Below are 16,525 nucleotides of genomic sequence, written 5' to 3'. Positions count from 1 at the left end.
AGATTGATGGGTTAGCAATGTGTTCTAAGTTACAGATAGTATTAAAGTAAACCAGTGGTGTGTGAAGTTCATCTTAAAGCAAAGTATTCAATAATGGTTCAACATTCACTTGTACATAGATAATATATTACAGCACCCAAGACAGGACCTGTGTTTGTGGTATAAGCAACATAGAAATTAGTATTAGACATTAAATGTTAGAGCTTTTACACTATTTTAAGTTTTTTTTTATAACAAACAGGTTTATATTCACCTGCTCTATGCCAGGGAATTGCAGAGAGTGGCCCTGAAACTTGGGTGCCCTTCTGGAGCTCCTGGCTCCTCCCATCCATTGAGAGCCCCCATAGAAACCCGTATTAAATGGGGGCACTCGTGCAGACTCATTCCTAAATCATGTTGTCTGCGTCTATTGACATAAACAGCAAGACTTGGGCACACCCCCTGCTCCCCCATCACTGGCTTTGATTGACAGCAAAAGCTGGCTTTAGACAGCAAAGCCCGTGAGACCAGGAAATGAGAGGGGAGAAGGGCTGCAGATAAGCACAGCATGGATCAAATTAGGGCTCAGGTAAAAATAGAGGGAGTGGGGGGGGTACCGATATCTAAAATTGTTTTACCTTAAAGCAAGGAATGCATTAAGGTAAAAAATGTTTAGGTTTTATAACCGCTTTAGTTCTACCTTCCCTTTCAACATAAATTATTAATAATATTCAGTATAAATGCATGCATATATGGGAAAGATATTAATTCAAGCTAGAATAAAGAAGAATTCTAGAAAAAGAAGAATTAAAACTATAGAACGTATAGCACCCTCTTAGTGAGGTTGCTATACTTGCGATAAATTTAGTTTTCAGCTCCCCTGTAGCATGGGAGCAGTACATAATTACTTTTGGCTGTTGGGTGCTGCTGGTGCAGGTTCATCTACTTCCCCCTGCAATCCAATTAGCTCTGGAATATAGAGAGTTAGACCATGGCCTGAATATTCAATCCCTGGTCAATAAGCCAATCCCTGGTCAGGATAGTGACCAGCAGGGGGTTGAGATGTGTATAAATAACCTGGGGCCTACAACAGCAATCTCTTCTTCCTTGGGAAAGAAGACCAAGCCTGAGGGCTGAGGCCCTCTGGGCTGTCAGATACAGGGCAGAAGAAACCCTTTTTGGAGCCCCTGCTCCAGCTAGAGGTCAGGGATTCTTGTCCAGAGTACCCTGAAGCAGTGCAGGAAGTTTTTCAGAGGATCCAGGCCAGAGGCATCTGGTACAGTGCCTGGCTGGTACTACAAGAAACATTACATTACCCAGTGCACAGTCAGTAGTAGCCTCAAGATCTTAGAGACTGTCCTTGCCACCTTTGAGAGAACATTATTCAGTTTTCTTGACTCAGGTTATACCCCTGCCCAGGAGTCCCCTGTGTTGTAGTTTTCTTCAATGCTGAATTCTAAAGGGTGGTTGCACCCTGAATAAGCAGATGAGTTACCACTATTGCATTTCCGCTAGCTTTGGAGTATCCTAAGGCTCACCCACACCCCACTTATGTTATACCAGCAAATAATCTGCAAAAAGACATGCATGGCCTTTTTTCTAATGTTAGTGACTGTGAACTACTATGTGCCTAGCTGCCATGTGTCTATCAGAGAATGAAACCTGGGATCAAACAGCCACCCTGGTCTGTGCTACAAAAGGATCCAGGCTACAAAAAATACAGGCTAAAATTATTTTCTGAGACTAGTCTGCATTTCACTAGACATATATGGCCCACCAGGTTTCTCCCATTTGTATTCTCTATAATTTGATCCAGTGACTTCCATAGTTTCACATATTTACACAGTTACAGATCTGGAATTACTATGTAAATCATAACTTCTAGCTTTTCTTTACATACTTGAATTCTTGTTTGAGGTCACTAAAATAAATGTTTGATGCCAGAAACAGCCAAGCACATAACATTTTCAAAAGAAGATCACATTTCTCTTAGTGCATATGTCCTTTAATTGATAACTTCACTGAAAGGCAAGTCATTTACAGAGCTCAAAGTGAAATTTACATGCAGAACTAAATAAGGCAGAGCAGGGACTTTTATCGGATGTTTCAGAAGAACTACCTAACCTAAAGAACACTGAATATCCTTTGTCATGTATTAAGCCCATCTTCACCCTTTATACGCCCTCCCTGAGACCTCCAGCACCTATTTTTTAAAAAAACATACTGGAAAGTTTCCTTCAATCAAGCAGTCTTCTAAATTGTCTGTTTATGTCAAAGGTCCAGCCTGTTCTAGTCTAGCAGCAGCAGCAGTGGGCAGTCCTAACTGTAGTTCAAAGGATTTCTTAGAAAATGATTTGTGAGATTGTCCTTTATTGCAGTACTGTAATCCCAGGTGTGTTGACACATCCTGAGGGGTTGAGTCTAACCCTTAGTGGCTTCACTAGTAGCACCTAGGACAGCACTTTCCATGGGTGGCAGCATTGGATCAAAGGTGAGTATTGCAGCAAAAGCTACTTTTTTTAAAATGTTGATATATGCTGAGTAATTCAATATTTATTTTTTAAAACCTTTTTAAACCCTTCTTTCTATATACTATAGATGTGCAACACACTGCACTAATACTGATTGTAGGATGGTAATCAACCACAGGATGGCAGTGTTCTGCAGTTCAGTTATTCAGACTTGATTGAAGCAAAGCTTTTTTGAATTTGTATGGTGGTAGCAGGACTTCTGCAGATAAGGAGTGAACAGACTACATTTCCCACAAGAGCTGGCAAAGGGGCAGGAGCGCTTATATTGGGAAGCCCAGGAACTTTACAGAAAGGAAGTAGGCGAGAGGATGTGAGTATGTGGAAGACTGTGTGGGACTCCAGGGGATCCAGGCTGGATCAGGCCACCTCGTACAAAAGGAAAGAGGGACTTTCAATCACAATTGATATGATCCAAAAATATTTAGACAGCATAAAGGTGAATAAAGAACCTGGACCAGATGGCATACACTCATGGGTCCTTAAAGAATTGAGCTCTGTCATTTCAAAGCCATTGTTTCTAATTTTTAGGGACTCTTTAACCATTAGCCGCCCGGCCTATAGCCGTTTGGCGGCGGCAAAAATGCTTCACCATTCCGGGTGCACGCCATTTGGCGTGCTCCTGCACATGCGCAGTTTGCGTGGTTGCAGAGCCGCGCAGGGGCGCGATCTGTCACCGGCCGTGTACCTTGGACATGGTCGATGACAGATCTGAGTACCGGCCCCCGTTGCCGGTGCCATGTGACCTGCTGTGACCAATCACAGCAGGTCACATGACAGTTGTATACAATGGATGGCTTCATTCATGCCATCCATTGTATACCAGTGCCTAGCTGTAAGCACAAAAAAAACAGAATGAATCGATTTCATTCTGGTAAATGCTTGCTTATAGCAAAGTAATTCTTTGCTATACGCAAATTGTGTAAAAAAAAAAAAAAAAAAAATACTGATCACTTCCCCAAAGTAGTACAATCTTACTATGGTAACATTGTACTACTTTGGTCATAGTAAAATATGAAAAAAAATCTTTAAAAAAATTTAAAAAAATTTAATAAAAAATTAAAAATAAAAAAAAAAATAAAAAAAAAATATTTTTTTTTTTCATACTGTCACCAGTCAGTGTCCCTGTTCACCGCCACACCAGTTATATGATGACGCTGTACTGCACTGGTGACAGTATGTAAAAAAAAAAATAGTGAAAATTATTTTTTTAATTTTCCGAAAAATTATGACAAAAATACAACTTCAAGAAACGCGCCATTCCTCTTATGAAGTACGTCGGACTGTCTACTCTGCAAAAAGGGGTCATTTGGGGGATATCTGTACTATTCTGACATTCTTGGACCTCAAGAAATTAGATTGGCTGTCAGTACTTCAGGATTGATCAATTTTCAGATCTATACCATAGTTTGTGAACTCTATAACCTTACTACAAACTAAATAATACATCCTAATTTGGGTTATTTTCACCAAAGACATGTAGCAGAATACATCTCGGCCTAAATTTATGAAGAACAATTATTTATTTACAAACTTTTATAACAGAAACAAAGAAAAACGTGTTTTTTTTCAAAATTTTCGGCCTTTTTTTGTTAATTTAGCAAAAAATAAAAACCCCAGCGGTGATTAAATATCACCAAAAGAAAGCTCTAGTTGTGTGAAGAAAATTATAAAATTTTAGTTGGGGTACAATGTTGCATGACCACGCAATTGTCATTCAAAGTGTGAGAGCGCTGAAACGTGAAAAATGGCCTGGGCAGGAAGGTGTAAAATTGCCCGGTATTGAAATGGTTAATGACTGACATAGTACCACTGGATTGGTGTAAGGCCAATGTGATGGCAATATTTAAAAAGGGGTCAAAATATTTACCAAGTAATTATAGACCTGTTAGTTTAACTTCTATAGTTGAGAAGATACTGGAGAGTTTAATAAAAGACCACATAGATGAGTTCTTGCTGGAAAAAAAATATTTTAAGCAACAGACAGCATGGATTCATGAAAGACAGAAGTTGTCAAACAAATCTGATTTCTTTTTATGAGGGGGTGGCAGAGGACGTGGTATACTTGGATTTTGAAAAAGTGTTTGACACAGTTCCCGGCTAATGTGTAAGGTAAAGTCTACGGGCTTGGAAAAATAGATAGAAAACTGGCTAAAAGGTTCAGTGTTGGGACCCTTACTTTTTAATATATTTATAAACAATATAGGGTCTGAGATTAAAAATCCCATTTCAGTCTTTGCAGATGACACCAAGCTGTGCCGTGGAATAACGTCCTTACAGGATGTCTTCAATTTACAAGCCAACCTCAATGCACTGTTTAATTGGGCAATTATGTGGCAAATGAGGTTTAATGTTGATAAATGTAAGGTGATGCACTTGGGGGCTAAGAATATGCATGCATCATACATACTAGGGGGGGTACAACTGAGGGAATCAATGGTGGAGAAAAATCTGGGGGTTCTGGTATATCACAAGCTTAATAATAGCATGCAATTCCAAGCTGCAGTTTCTAAAGCGAGCAAAATCCTCTCTTGTATTAACCACTTGAGTTCCAGAGGATTTACCCCCCTTAATGACCAGGCCTCTTTTTGCTACTCGGCGGTGCACTAATTCAACTGATAATTGCGCGGTCATGCAATGCTGCACCCAAACAAAATTTACATCCTTTTTTCACACAAATAGAGCTTTCTTTCGGTGGTATTTGATCATCTGTGCGCTTTTTATTTTTCACGCTATAAACAAAAAAAGGCCAAAAATTTTGAAGAAAAACAATATTTTTTACTTTCAGCTATAAAAAATACATAGTAAACTCAAATTTGGATATAAATTTAGGCCAAAATGTATTCTGCTCCATGTTTTTGGTAAAAAAAATCCCAATGAGTGTATATTGATTGCTTTGTGTGGAAGTTATAGCGTCTACAAACTATGGTATAAATACTGCAACTTACGCCATTTTTCTGCTATACAGCGCTGCGCTAGTTTAACGGACAATTGCGCGGTCATGCAATACGGTACATAAATGAAATTTACATCCTTTTTTTTCCCCACAAATTGAGCTTTCTTTTGGTGGTATTTGATCGCCTGTGTGGTTTTTATTTTTTGCGCTATAAAAAAAAGGCTGACAATTTTGAGGAAAAAAAACAATATTTTGGACTTTTTGCTATAAAACATGTCCAGTAAAAAAAAAAATGCAAAAATCAAATTTAGTCATAAATTTCTGCAAAAATGCATTCTGCGACATGTCTTTGCTAAAAAAAAAAAAAAACAATACGTGTAAATTAATTGGTTTACGTGAAAGTTATAGCGTTTACAAATGGCGGGAAAGATACTGGGATTTTTAGGGTTTTTTTTATACTAATAATGGCGGCGATCAGTGAATTATAGCGGCGATTAGTGACTCATGGCGGGACTGCGGCGGACATTCTGACATTGGGGGGTACTGACTTGGGGTCACTGACATCCCCAAAAACACTAATACAGTGATTAGTGCAAAAAGAAAAACACTGACACTGTACTAATGGCACTGGGGAGGAAGGGGTTAACTTTATTTAGCAGGGAAGGGTTATCTGAGTGAGGGGGAGTGTTTTACTAGGGGGCGGGGGTGTGTGCTGGACGGGACAAGGCTGATCGAGAAAGAGAAACTCTTCTGTCTCGATCAGCTCGTCCTCGAGCTGACAGGGAAGTGACAGAAAGCACAGCTACTGCAGCTGTGCTCTCTGTCACTGTTTACCGCCGATCATCGGGAAACAGCCGCTAAGGACTGGCTGTGACCCGGCGACTGACATCCGCGGCAGTGATCAGCGGGACAGATAGGGCGGCGGCGCGCCTCGCGTGTGCCTCCTATCTGTTTACTAAACACACGTTTTAAAATGTGGTTTTGCCTGCCAGTGCCACCCTGCCGCCGTATTTCTACAGTGGCAGGGCGGCAAGTGGTTAAAAGAGGTATAGACTCCAGAGAGAGAGAGATATCATATTACCCCTGTACAAATCATTAGTAAGACCTCATCTGGAATATGAAGTTCAGATTTGGGCACCAATTCACAAAAAGAAAATTGGGGAACTGGAGAAAATACAGAAAAGGGCAACTAAACTGATATGAGGCATGGAGGTGATCAGCTATGAGAAAAGATTAGAGGAACTGAATGTATTCTCTCTTGAGAAGAGGAGATTAAGGGGGGATATGATCAACATGTATAAATACATCAGTGGTTCATATAGTGAACTCGGTGTGGAGCTATTCACCCTGAGGTCATCACAGAGGACAAGGGGGCACTCTTTACATCTGGAGGAAAAAAAATGTAATCTCCAAACACGGAAAGGTTTCTTCACAATGAGAGCTGTGAAAATGTGGAATAGACTCCCTCAAGAGTTGGTTCTGGCCAACTCAGTGGATTGCTTTAAAAAAGGCCTGGATACTTTCTTAGATACACAGAATATAACTGGATACTAACATTTATAGGTAAAGTTGATCCAGGGTATATCCAATTGCCTCTCGGGGGATCAGAAAGGAATTTTTTTCCCAGCAGGAGCAAATTGGATCGTTCTGTTGCCTTCCTCTGTATCAACTGTGGGTATAAGATTATAACTTTTTTTTTTCTATAGTTGAACTGGATGGACTTTTGTCTTTTTTCAGCCAGACTAACTATGTAACTATGACTGCGGATCGCTGATATCGCTGATGAGCAGGACAGTCAACCCTGAAGGCAAGCAGATCTTGTCGTACTGCCATCGGCATCGCTTTTTTAAGAGGAATCAAAAAAACATGCCCCCCAGCAGAGAGACTACTTCGTGCTGCAAATACTACAAACCAGATAAGAGGGTTCCATAACCCAGATCATCACAAGTTGCAAGTGACTGTTATTTTTAAATGTTCAGTTCAGCACACTTTACGCCACAGAGTATTACATTGAGACACGGACTGCCTAGCCCATTCAGGACTGAGGCCTACTGCTTTAGTGTCTCCCTATTACCCTGAAACCACAGGACTCTGGCTACAGCATGTGCCCCCTGTTGACAGGATCACACTAGTATCTAATTTCAAGCCTCTTCCAGCTCCACCATTCTTAGGGTTTCAGCCTGCTTCCGCCCCTTTCTGTAATTTTAGCCAATTCTTGCCTCCATCTTTTGAATTAAAGAGACCTTACCAAGTTTCAACACCACTCAAAGGAGAATTTTTCTGTTTCTATACCATCTTGCTCTTACACAAAAAGGGATCTTAACATCAATGTGCACCAAATAGGGCCCCATCAAGTGTGCAGATTTGTCACCATTCTTTGATGAGATACAAAAGGGGACATTATTGCTTATAAAAATAAACATTCATCACAAGATTTAAACCCAGTTCCCAGCTATTGAGAACCCAAAAGTGAGTTAGCCTGGCATCTTCATAATCCAGCTCACTTGGCGAAAGATATCTCAGAAGCTGGAATTGAAGTTTAAATTCTGATCCTGCAGGACATTTGGGTTTACTTAAAGTGATACTGTGCTCTATTATTTTCTTAAACCTTTTAGAGGGTTTAATTTCACCTTTAACTGTATGTTTATTTTATGGTTCAAAGCCAGGGAGTCCTCAAGGTCAAGACTTTGTGGTGTTGTCAGCAGGGGTGGCACTTCAAAAACAGGCTCAGAACAGACAAAGAACCCAAAATATTCAGCGGCTTTTAAGGGGGTACTGCTATAGATGTAATGTTTTGTCTTTACTAACCTTTTGTTTTTTGTATAACTTTATCTGAATGGTAAGGATTTTCTGAATGTATTTGCTTAAAAAATGCATTGGTTCATTTTCTTATTTCTATTTGCCTTTGGTGGAATATTAGAGAAATACCTTTGAGAAAGTAAAAAATATACTTTGTGACAAAAAGTACACTTACCATAGTCATATGGAGTCGAAATGTCCCATCCGTGACACACAAATTCATCTTTCGCACATCTGAAAAGCACACATAACATACAATCAATATTCATTAACATTTGTTTTTCAGGTTTTACACATTTTAGATACTATAGGAAAGAGGACAAAATACATGAATTATAGAGCTGGGAAAATTCAGTGCTCCAGGTGATTACAAGTTTCATTATTTTCTTGTTTTCCTTTATCTATTTCATTCAAAGATCTTCTACTTTGCTGTCTTATAAGTACTGTATTATGATCCAATCTGATCCATGTATGCCAGAGAATTATGTCATTCAATTGGTTCATTAATGGCTCTTACAGTTGTGTCTCACTTCCCTGTATATACCTATTTATTATTATTATTTATTACAGGTACTTATATAGAGCTGTCAATTTACACAGCACTTTACATATATATATATATATTGTACATTCGCATCAGTCCCTGCTCTCAAGGAGCTTACAATCTAAGGTATATACTTCAGAGTTGTGTCTAGTGTGACTGATTTCGGTATACTAAGTCATGATTATACCAATATTGTGCTGTATGTTTGTATGACTATAAAAAGCAAAAAATAAAAAAAGCAAGAATTACGATTCAATGAAAATGATATGTGATAACATATATTCAGAAAAAGAATAGTAAATGTATGTTCTTTGTCATCTTAATCATTTTCTATATCAGATTTGCTAGTGTCTCTGGAAAAAATATTATGTTCTATTAAGACAAAGTAAAGCTGTGAATTGTAATTCATGGCATGCATATACAGTATCTCACAGAAGTGAGTACAACCCTCACATTTTTGTAAATATTTTATTATATCTTTTCATGTGACAACATTGAAGAAATTACACTTTGCTACAATGTAAACTAGTGAGTGTGCAGCTTGTATAACAGTGTAAATTTGCTGTCCCCTCAAAATAACTCAACACACAGCCAGGGGCAGACTGACAACTCATGGTGCCCCCAGGCAATTGGGGATCATGGGGCCCCTGTGTCCTTGCCCACACACAGGGGCATTTTATGGGGCCCCCTACTGCCCCCTGGGCCCTCGGGCACTGCCCGAGTGCTCGAATGGTTAGTCCGCCCCTGCACACAGCCATTAATGTCTAAACCGCTGGCAACTAAAAGTGAGTACACCCCTAAGTGAAAATGTCCAAATTGGGCCCAATTAGCCATTTTCCCTCCCCGGTGTCATGTGACTCGTTAGTGTTACAAGGTCTCAGGTGTGAATGAGGAGCAGGTGTGTTAAATTTTGTGTTATCACTCTCACTCTCTCATACTGGTCACTAGAAGTTCAACATGGCACCTCATGGCAAAGAACTCTCTGAGGATCTGAAAAAAAGAATTGTTGCTCTACATAAAGATGGCCTAGGCTATAAGAAGATTGCCAAGACCCTGAAACTGAGCTGCAGCGCGGTGAAAGTACAGCGGTTTAACAGGACAGGTTCCACTCAGAACAGGCCTCGCCATGGTCAACCAAATTATTATTATTATTATACAGGATTTATATAGTGCCAACAGTTTGCTCTGCGCTTTAACCAAAGAAGTTGAGTGCATGTGCTCAGCATCTTATCCAGAGGTTGTCTTTGGGGAATAGATGTATGAGTTCTGCCAGCATTGCTGCAGAGGTGGAAGGGGTAGGGGGTCAGCCTGTCAGTGCTCAGACCACACGCCGCACGCTGCATCAAATTGGTCTTCATGGCTGTCATCCCAGAAGGAAGCCTCTTTTGAAGATGATGCACAAGAAAGCCCGCAAACAGTTTGCTGAAGACAACCAGACTAAGGACATGGATTACTGGAACCATGTTCTGTGATCTGATGAGACCAAGATAAACTTATTTGGTTCAGATGGTGTCAAGCGTGTGTGGCGGCAACCAGGTGAGGAGTACAAAGACAAGTGTGTCTTGCCTACAGTTAAGCATGGTGGTGGGAGTATCATGGTCTGCAGCTGCATGAGTGCTTCCGGCACTAGGGAACTACAGTTCATTAAAGAAACTATGAATGCCAACATGTACTGTGACATACTGAAGCAGAGTATGATTTTCTCCCTTTAGAGACTGGGCCACAGGGCAGTATTCCAACATGATAACGACCCCAAACACACCTCCAAGACAACCACTGCCTTGCTAAAGGTTAAAGCTGAGCTTAAAGGTGATGGACTGGCCAAGCATGTCTCCAGACCTAAACCCTATTGAAATCTGTGGGGCATCCTCAAACGGAAGGTGGAGGAGCGCAAGGCTCTAACATCCACCAGCTCTGTGATGTCGTCATGGAGGAGTGGAAGAGGACTCCAGTGGCAACCTGTGAAGCTCTGGTGAACTCCATGCCCAACAGGGTTAAGGCAGTGCTGGAAAGTAATGGTGGGCACACAAAATATTGACACTTTTGGCCCAATTTGGACATTTTCACTTAGGGGTGTACTCGCTTTTGTCGCCAGCGGTTTAGACATTAATGGCTGTGTGTTGAATTATTTTGAGGGGACAGCAAATTTACACTGTTATACAAGTTGTACACTCACTACTTTACATTGTAGCAAAGTGCCATTTCTTCAGTGTTGTCACATGAAAAGATATAATAAAATATTTACAAAAATGTGAGGGGTGTACTCACTTCTGTGAGATACTGTATGCCTGTATACCTAGATATCTCAAAAGGTCAATCTGAAACTGGAAAATACTTGAAGAGTTAGTGTGTTTCAATTCTGCAATGCAATTCTGTTCTACCTCAGTTGTTCCCATTTCATTAGAAAGCCTGAATGCAGCCTATGTACAGTATATTCTGGAACTAACCCCTTTTTATTTCCTAAGAATTCTGGGGTAGCAATAGATGGACTTTTAAGCTTTACAAGTCTTAGTAAAATGTGTTCAGTTATAGAAAAATACGTCAAGGCTATTTTTTTGGTATGGTACTGCATAAAAGCAGAGATAATCTTTTTATAAGTTTGTCCTTTTTAAGCTATTGAATTCTCTATACAAAGCCAAAAAGCGTGTTTTATGTTCTGCTTTTATTAATGCAATATTCTGGCATTAGTCAAATGCTCTTCTGTACAGTACTGGTAAACTTTTCTACTATTCTTAAAGTGAGCCTGTGCTTTACCTATGCAAGGGGAAGCAATAGATTCACTATTAATATTAACAATAATAGTATTTAATAGCATTTGGTTCTAAAAAAACTTTTGCCAATCCCATTTTATCAAAGATCTAGTAAACATAAGCTATGGTAGGACTTCTGAAGCACTGCACGCAAACAAGTTTATTCAGAAAAAACAGTATATTTTCCTTTTTGCTACAATTGTAGAATTAAAATCAACTTTGGCTAAAATGCCAGCAGTGCACTAGCTCTGAACTCAAATAATATGTACTATCACCTGCTTGGAGCGATCCAAAATCAGTACATGGTGGGTAACTCCTTAAACAACATTTATCAGCTCACTTGTTTCAGTTATGTTAGGTTGTTTTGAAGCTCATAGCATTTCCCAGATCTCATATCTCTGCTTTATCAGAAGGAAAAAGATAAAGAATAATTATACAGTTCATCCTGATTCAAAATAACTTAATATAAATTACCTGTATACTAAGTATTTTAGGACATTGTCCCTTGATTATAATTATATTCAAGGTATCAAGCTGTAATAGTTGTAATAAACAGGTAGCACTGGCTTAGTTATGATGTATACAGTATAATCAACAGGCCAAATTTAGTATGTAATGGGGTTATCTTATACTTCTAATATTTTTTTTGCAGTATTTTCATATTTGAAAGACACCTTTATGGGGGGACTCCCAAATTATAATCAATTGGATGCATGAAAGATATTACTGCCACCCCTCTCTGCCAATCCCTCCACTGGCTTCCAATTGCCCAACGGATAAAATTCAAAACACTTAACACTGGCGTATAAAGCCATTCATAACACTGCCCCTATTTACATCACTGACCTTGTCTCTAAATACCACCCAAACCGTACTCTCCGCTCCTTGCAAGACCTCCTACTCTCTAGCTCCCTTGTCTCCTCCTCCCATGCTCGTCTCCAGGATTTTTCAAGGGCTTCACCCATCCTCTAGAACTCCCTACCCCAAGCTATCAGGCTATCGCCTACTCTGCTCACTTTTAGGCGCACTCTAAAAACCCATCTCTTCAGGGAAGCCTACCTCGACCCCAGCTAATACTGGAATCCACTACTCCTCCTACCACTCCATCCCCCACAGCTAATTACCTCTTGTACCACTATCCCCTCCCTCCTAGATTGTAAGCTCTAAGGAGCAGGGCCCTCTAATCCCTCTTGTATTGAACTGTATTGTTACTGTACGGTCTCCCTCCATAATGTAAAGTGCTGAGCAAACTGTCGGCGCTATATAAGTCCTGTATAATAATAATAATAATTACAGGACACCATATAACTATACTCTGTGAGATGGCAGCGTGTATAATGTATCACTAGAAATGTCTTTAATGCCTTTTAAGCCTTTTTTGACCCCCTTTTGCTTCTGATGAAGTGGAGATATGAAATCTTGGAACACATTTAACTTCAAAACTGCCTATCATAACTGTAAAAAGGGAGCTGATAAATGTTATGTAAGAGATTATCCACCATATATACTGATGTTGGATTGCTCCAAACAGGTGATAGAGCGCGGTATTTGGGGTCAGAACTAGTGCACTTCAGGCATTTCAGCTAAAGTTGATTTTAATTAATTGTACCAATAAAGAAAATATTTTTTTTATGGATAAACTTGTTTGAGTGCAGTGCCTCAAAAGTCCTACCATCATTTATGTTTATTAGATCTTAGATTCACTTTAATGGTGGCCACACTAGCAGATTGGCAGCTGAGAGTGAAGCAATCAGTACGTCTCAGCACCCTCCCTCCCACATGACAGCTCTGGTGAATGCTGATTGGTCACTCCAAGGCCCAATGATATGACATGACGGGCAGGGAAAGAGTCCGCAGCACTGCACAATCTCAAGTTTGCAATTTGACAACTGAAACTGCATAGGTTAAAACATTCGTAAGCAGAGGTTAACTTCATTTAAAATCAGGGCCAGCTCATCAAAGAGGCAGAGAATGTGCTTGCCTTAGATGCTGCCATTGGGGGTGGTTGGGATTGCTTCTACAAATTACTTAGTAGTATTACTATTAGATTTGTAAACTAAGCAGCAGGGCTTTCCTAACTCTCTTGTATTGAATTGTATTGTAACTGGGCTGTCTCCCTTCATAATGTAAAGTGCTTCACAAACTGTTGATGCCATATAAGCCCTGTATAATATGATCAATAATAATATTATTAATTGCAACAATGTATTTTGTTTTTAAGGCTGTATGAATAGCCATGCCAAAATTTTTTAGCCCCAGTACTCTCAGGTTTACTTGCTCTCTGCACAAACTAAACAAAGGGGTGTCCCTTATCACCTTTATTTATTTATTCCAGGTACTTATATAGAGCCATCAATTTACGCAGCGCTTTACATAAATATTGTACATTCACATCAGTCCCTAACACTCAAGGGGTATACAATCTAAGGTCCCTAACACATTCATATACATACTAGGGCCAATTGGGACAGGAACCAATTCACCTACCAGCATGTCTTTGGAGTGTGGGAGGAAACCGGATTACCTGGAGGAAACCCACGCAGGCACAGGGAGAACATGCAAACTCCAGGCAGGTGGTGTCATAGCTGGGATTCGAACCAACGACCCTAGTACTGCCAGGCGGAAGTGCTAACCATTTAGCCACTGTGCTGCTCATATCATATAAAAGTTACTGGTTTTTGAGGAAGCCTCTTCTGTAGGCCAAACAAAATCATTAAATCAGCTGACTGGATTTTCGAGGATAACCACTTATTGTGTACACTGTCCAGTTCAACTAAAATTTTTAAAATGCTTATACTGTATACTGTACCTATACATATTAATGTCTCTGGGTGGATTTATTAACTACTATGTGCTGCTCTATCAGCTCCCATCTTCATTCTAGTTAACAGAAGGAAGGAGATACAGAGCAGAGATATGTGCATCTATAGATCTCTGAAGCCCATACTTGAGCAAGCAAACAAGGGAGGCAGGGCCACCTTGTTCTCATACCTGAATACTGGATTATAGACAAACTCAAATGATTACTTTTTTCAAAGCATACATTTACTATCATTGTGAACATGTTTTAATACCAGCAATTATTTTATTACTGGTGATTTTATTTACAACAAAAGTGACACTAAATTGTTATTTTTATTAAGATTAGCAACAAATGAATTCATTATATGTGGATCAACTCAACTGCAACCTATTCATTTCACAGAGTTTTATTCCATACATCTTCATATAGTCCCCTGGCATAAGGTTCAGCTATTTACATCCTAAACAATACTTTTTTAATGTACAATTTCATAAGTCATTTCTATAAATCAAAGTGCTATGTACAGTATAACAAAAATGCAAACCATAATTGTGGGAAGTTTAGTTAAATGGTGCACATAAAAGATGACACAAAAAAAACAGAAAAGGGTACAAATGGAGATGTTGGTTTCTTTTCACCTTTTGCAAGACACTGGTTATCCAAGCATTAAGCTACAGCTAATTTGAAAATGGATAAATAAAATGGCTGAAACATTTTGAAAATACAATAAAAAGAATCTAAAAGCAATGATGGATGGAAAATTGTAAATATACTGTAAGTAGTGTTTTACCACAAAATATGGACCCGACCAGTGGTGCTTAACATGAAGTCAGGGAGAGTGATTTACTGAAAAAGTTGTTAAGACCCTCGGTATTGAAACATTCCTTTTTCTAAATTCCTTGTAAAATGAATTTTTACTTTGCAAAGTAAATTTTCAGTTAGTTTATTGAAAGCAAAGTGAAAATGCACACTGCAAGAAAATGTAAAACAATGGTTTTTACTTCTACATTACTGGATGATAGACATTAGCACAACTTTACTTAATTCACTAAGCTACCTTTCACCACAGATCCCTTTTTGTTCCTTTTACTGAACCTTGGGACCCAGAATGCCACTATCTGATCTTAACAGGTCAATTTCAATACTCTGAGGTCACTGTGGTCTTCTACTACTACTGGGGGGAAATGGCCTGAGCTAAGTGTCAGGAGAGGCTTTTTTTTTTCGAGTGGGCAGCGTTCATCATGATTGATGATGGATATACATTGGGGGCCTTTCTTTACATTTTATTAAATAAAGGACTTGTCAAAAACTGTCTATTGTTTTTATTTACACTAGTTTTTTTTTTGGTGAATGAGTAAGGGTACTATGTACCCCATATTCATTCACATAAGGGACAGGATTTAGTGGTTCCATTACAAAAGGGGGCTTTCAGGTTCTAATAAGTTACCACCCACAGCCCCACAACCACTGGGCCAGGATTGTGGGGAAAAGGCCCTTGTCCTCATCAACATGGGGACAATTTTCATTGGTGGGGGGAGGTCCCCCCCCAAAGCACCCCCACATGTTGAGGGCATGTTGCCTAGTATATTCAGGAGGGGGATGCATGCTCTTTTCCCCCACTTTCCTGTCCTGCTGGGCTGCATGCACAAATAAGTGTCTGGTATGGATTTTACTGTCAGCATTTTTGTGATAGGAATACCACTGCTAAACTGCTAAAATAATAAACTGCTAAAATAATGTGCAAAAACACACAATACCATACAATAAAAAAATAAAACAATGCAGTATTTAACATGCCTTTTTTTGTGAATTGCCACATGATTTATTTTAACTCAAATAATGATGCAGTATTTAAATTTTAGAGAATTGATCCCACTGTGTTCTGTTCCCTTTCATGTATTTTTTCTGTGTGTGTTTTTTTTTAACTGCATCAGGATATTATTATGCAGAATTATATTGAAATCTAGTTGAGTATTACTATAACTTTTTTACTATGTGATTTTTGGCTCTCCTTCTGTCCTCCCCTACTGTTTAGTGCTTGTTAGTTCAATCCTAGCTAAAATACCCCCATTTCTTCCATGTTTCCTCAGTGAGTGTTAGCACTTTGCAGGGACAGAGCTAAGTAAAGTAATTTTCTTCTAGTCGAAAAACATGCCCTGTACTGCAATTGATTGAAGCATAATTGTGTTGGATTCAAAGTCTGTGTCTAATTGAAGAGTTATGCTG

At 39.3% G+C, this 16,525-nt stretch overlaps 1 protein-coding gene across 2 annotated transcripts in view; it reads right to left on the bottom strand.

Moving 5' to 3' along the window:
* LOC149462196 (uncharacterized) overlaps positions 1–16,525 on the bottom strand; it is a 200,177-nt gene that overhangs the window by 99,644 nt on the left and 84,008 nt on the right. For both annotated transcript variants that reach the window (XM_089677282.1, XM_089677283.1), the window contains exon 2: positions 8,378–8,436. In XM_089677282.1, coding sequence (XP_089533408.1) covers positions 8,378–8,436 — 59 coding nt within the window. The remainder of the gene's footprint in view (positions 1–8,377; positions 8,437–16,525) is intronic.

The sequence above is a fragment of the Staurois parvus genome, unplaced genomic scaffold (assembly GCF_062004578.1).
Source record: "Staurois parvus isolate SC_StPar_1 unplaced genomic scaffold, SC_StPar_1.0 ptg000183l, whole genome shotgun sequence".
NCBI classification, from domain to species: Eukaryota; Metazoa; Chordata; class Amphibia; order Anura; family Ranidae; genus Staurois; species Staurois parvus.
This window is presented reverse-complemented; position numbering and strand designations above follow the sequence as displayed.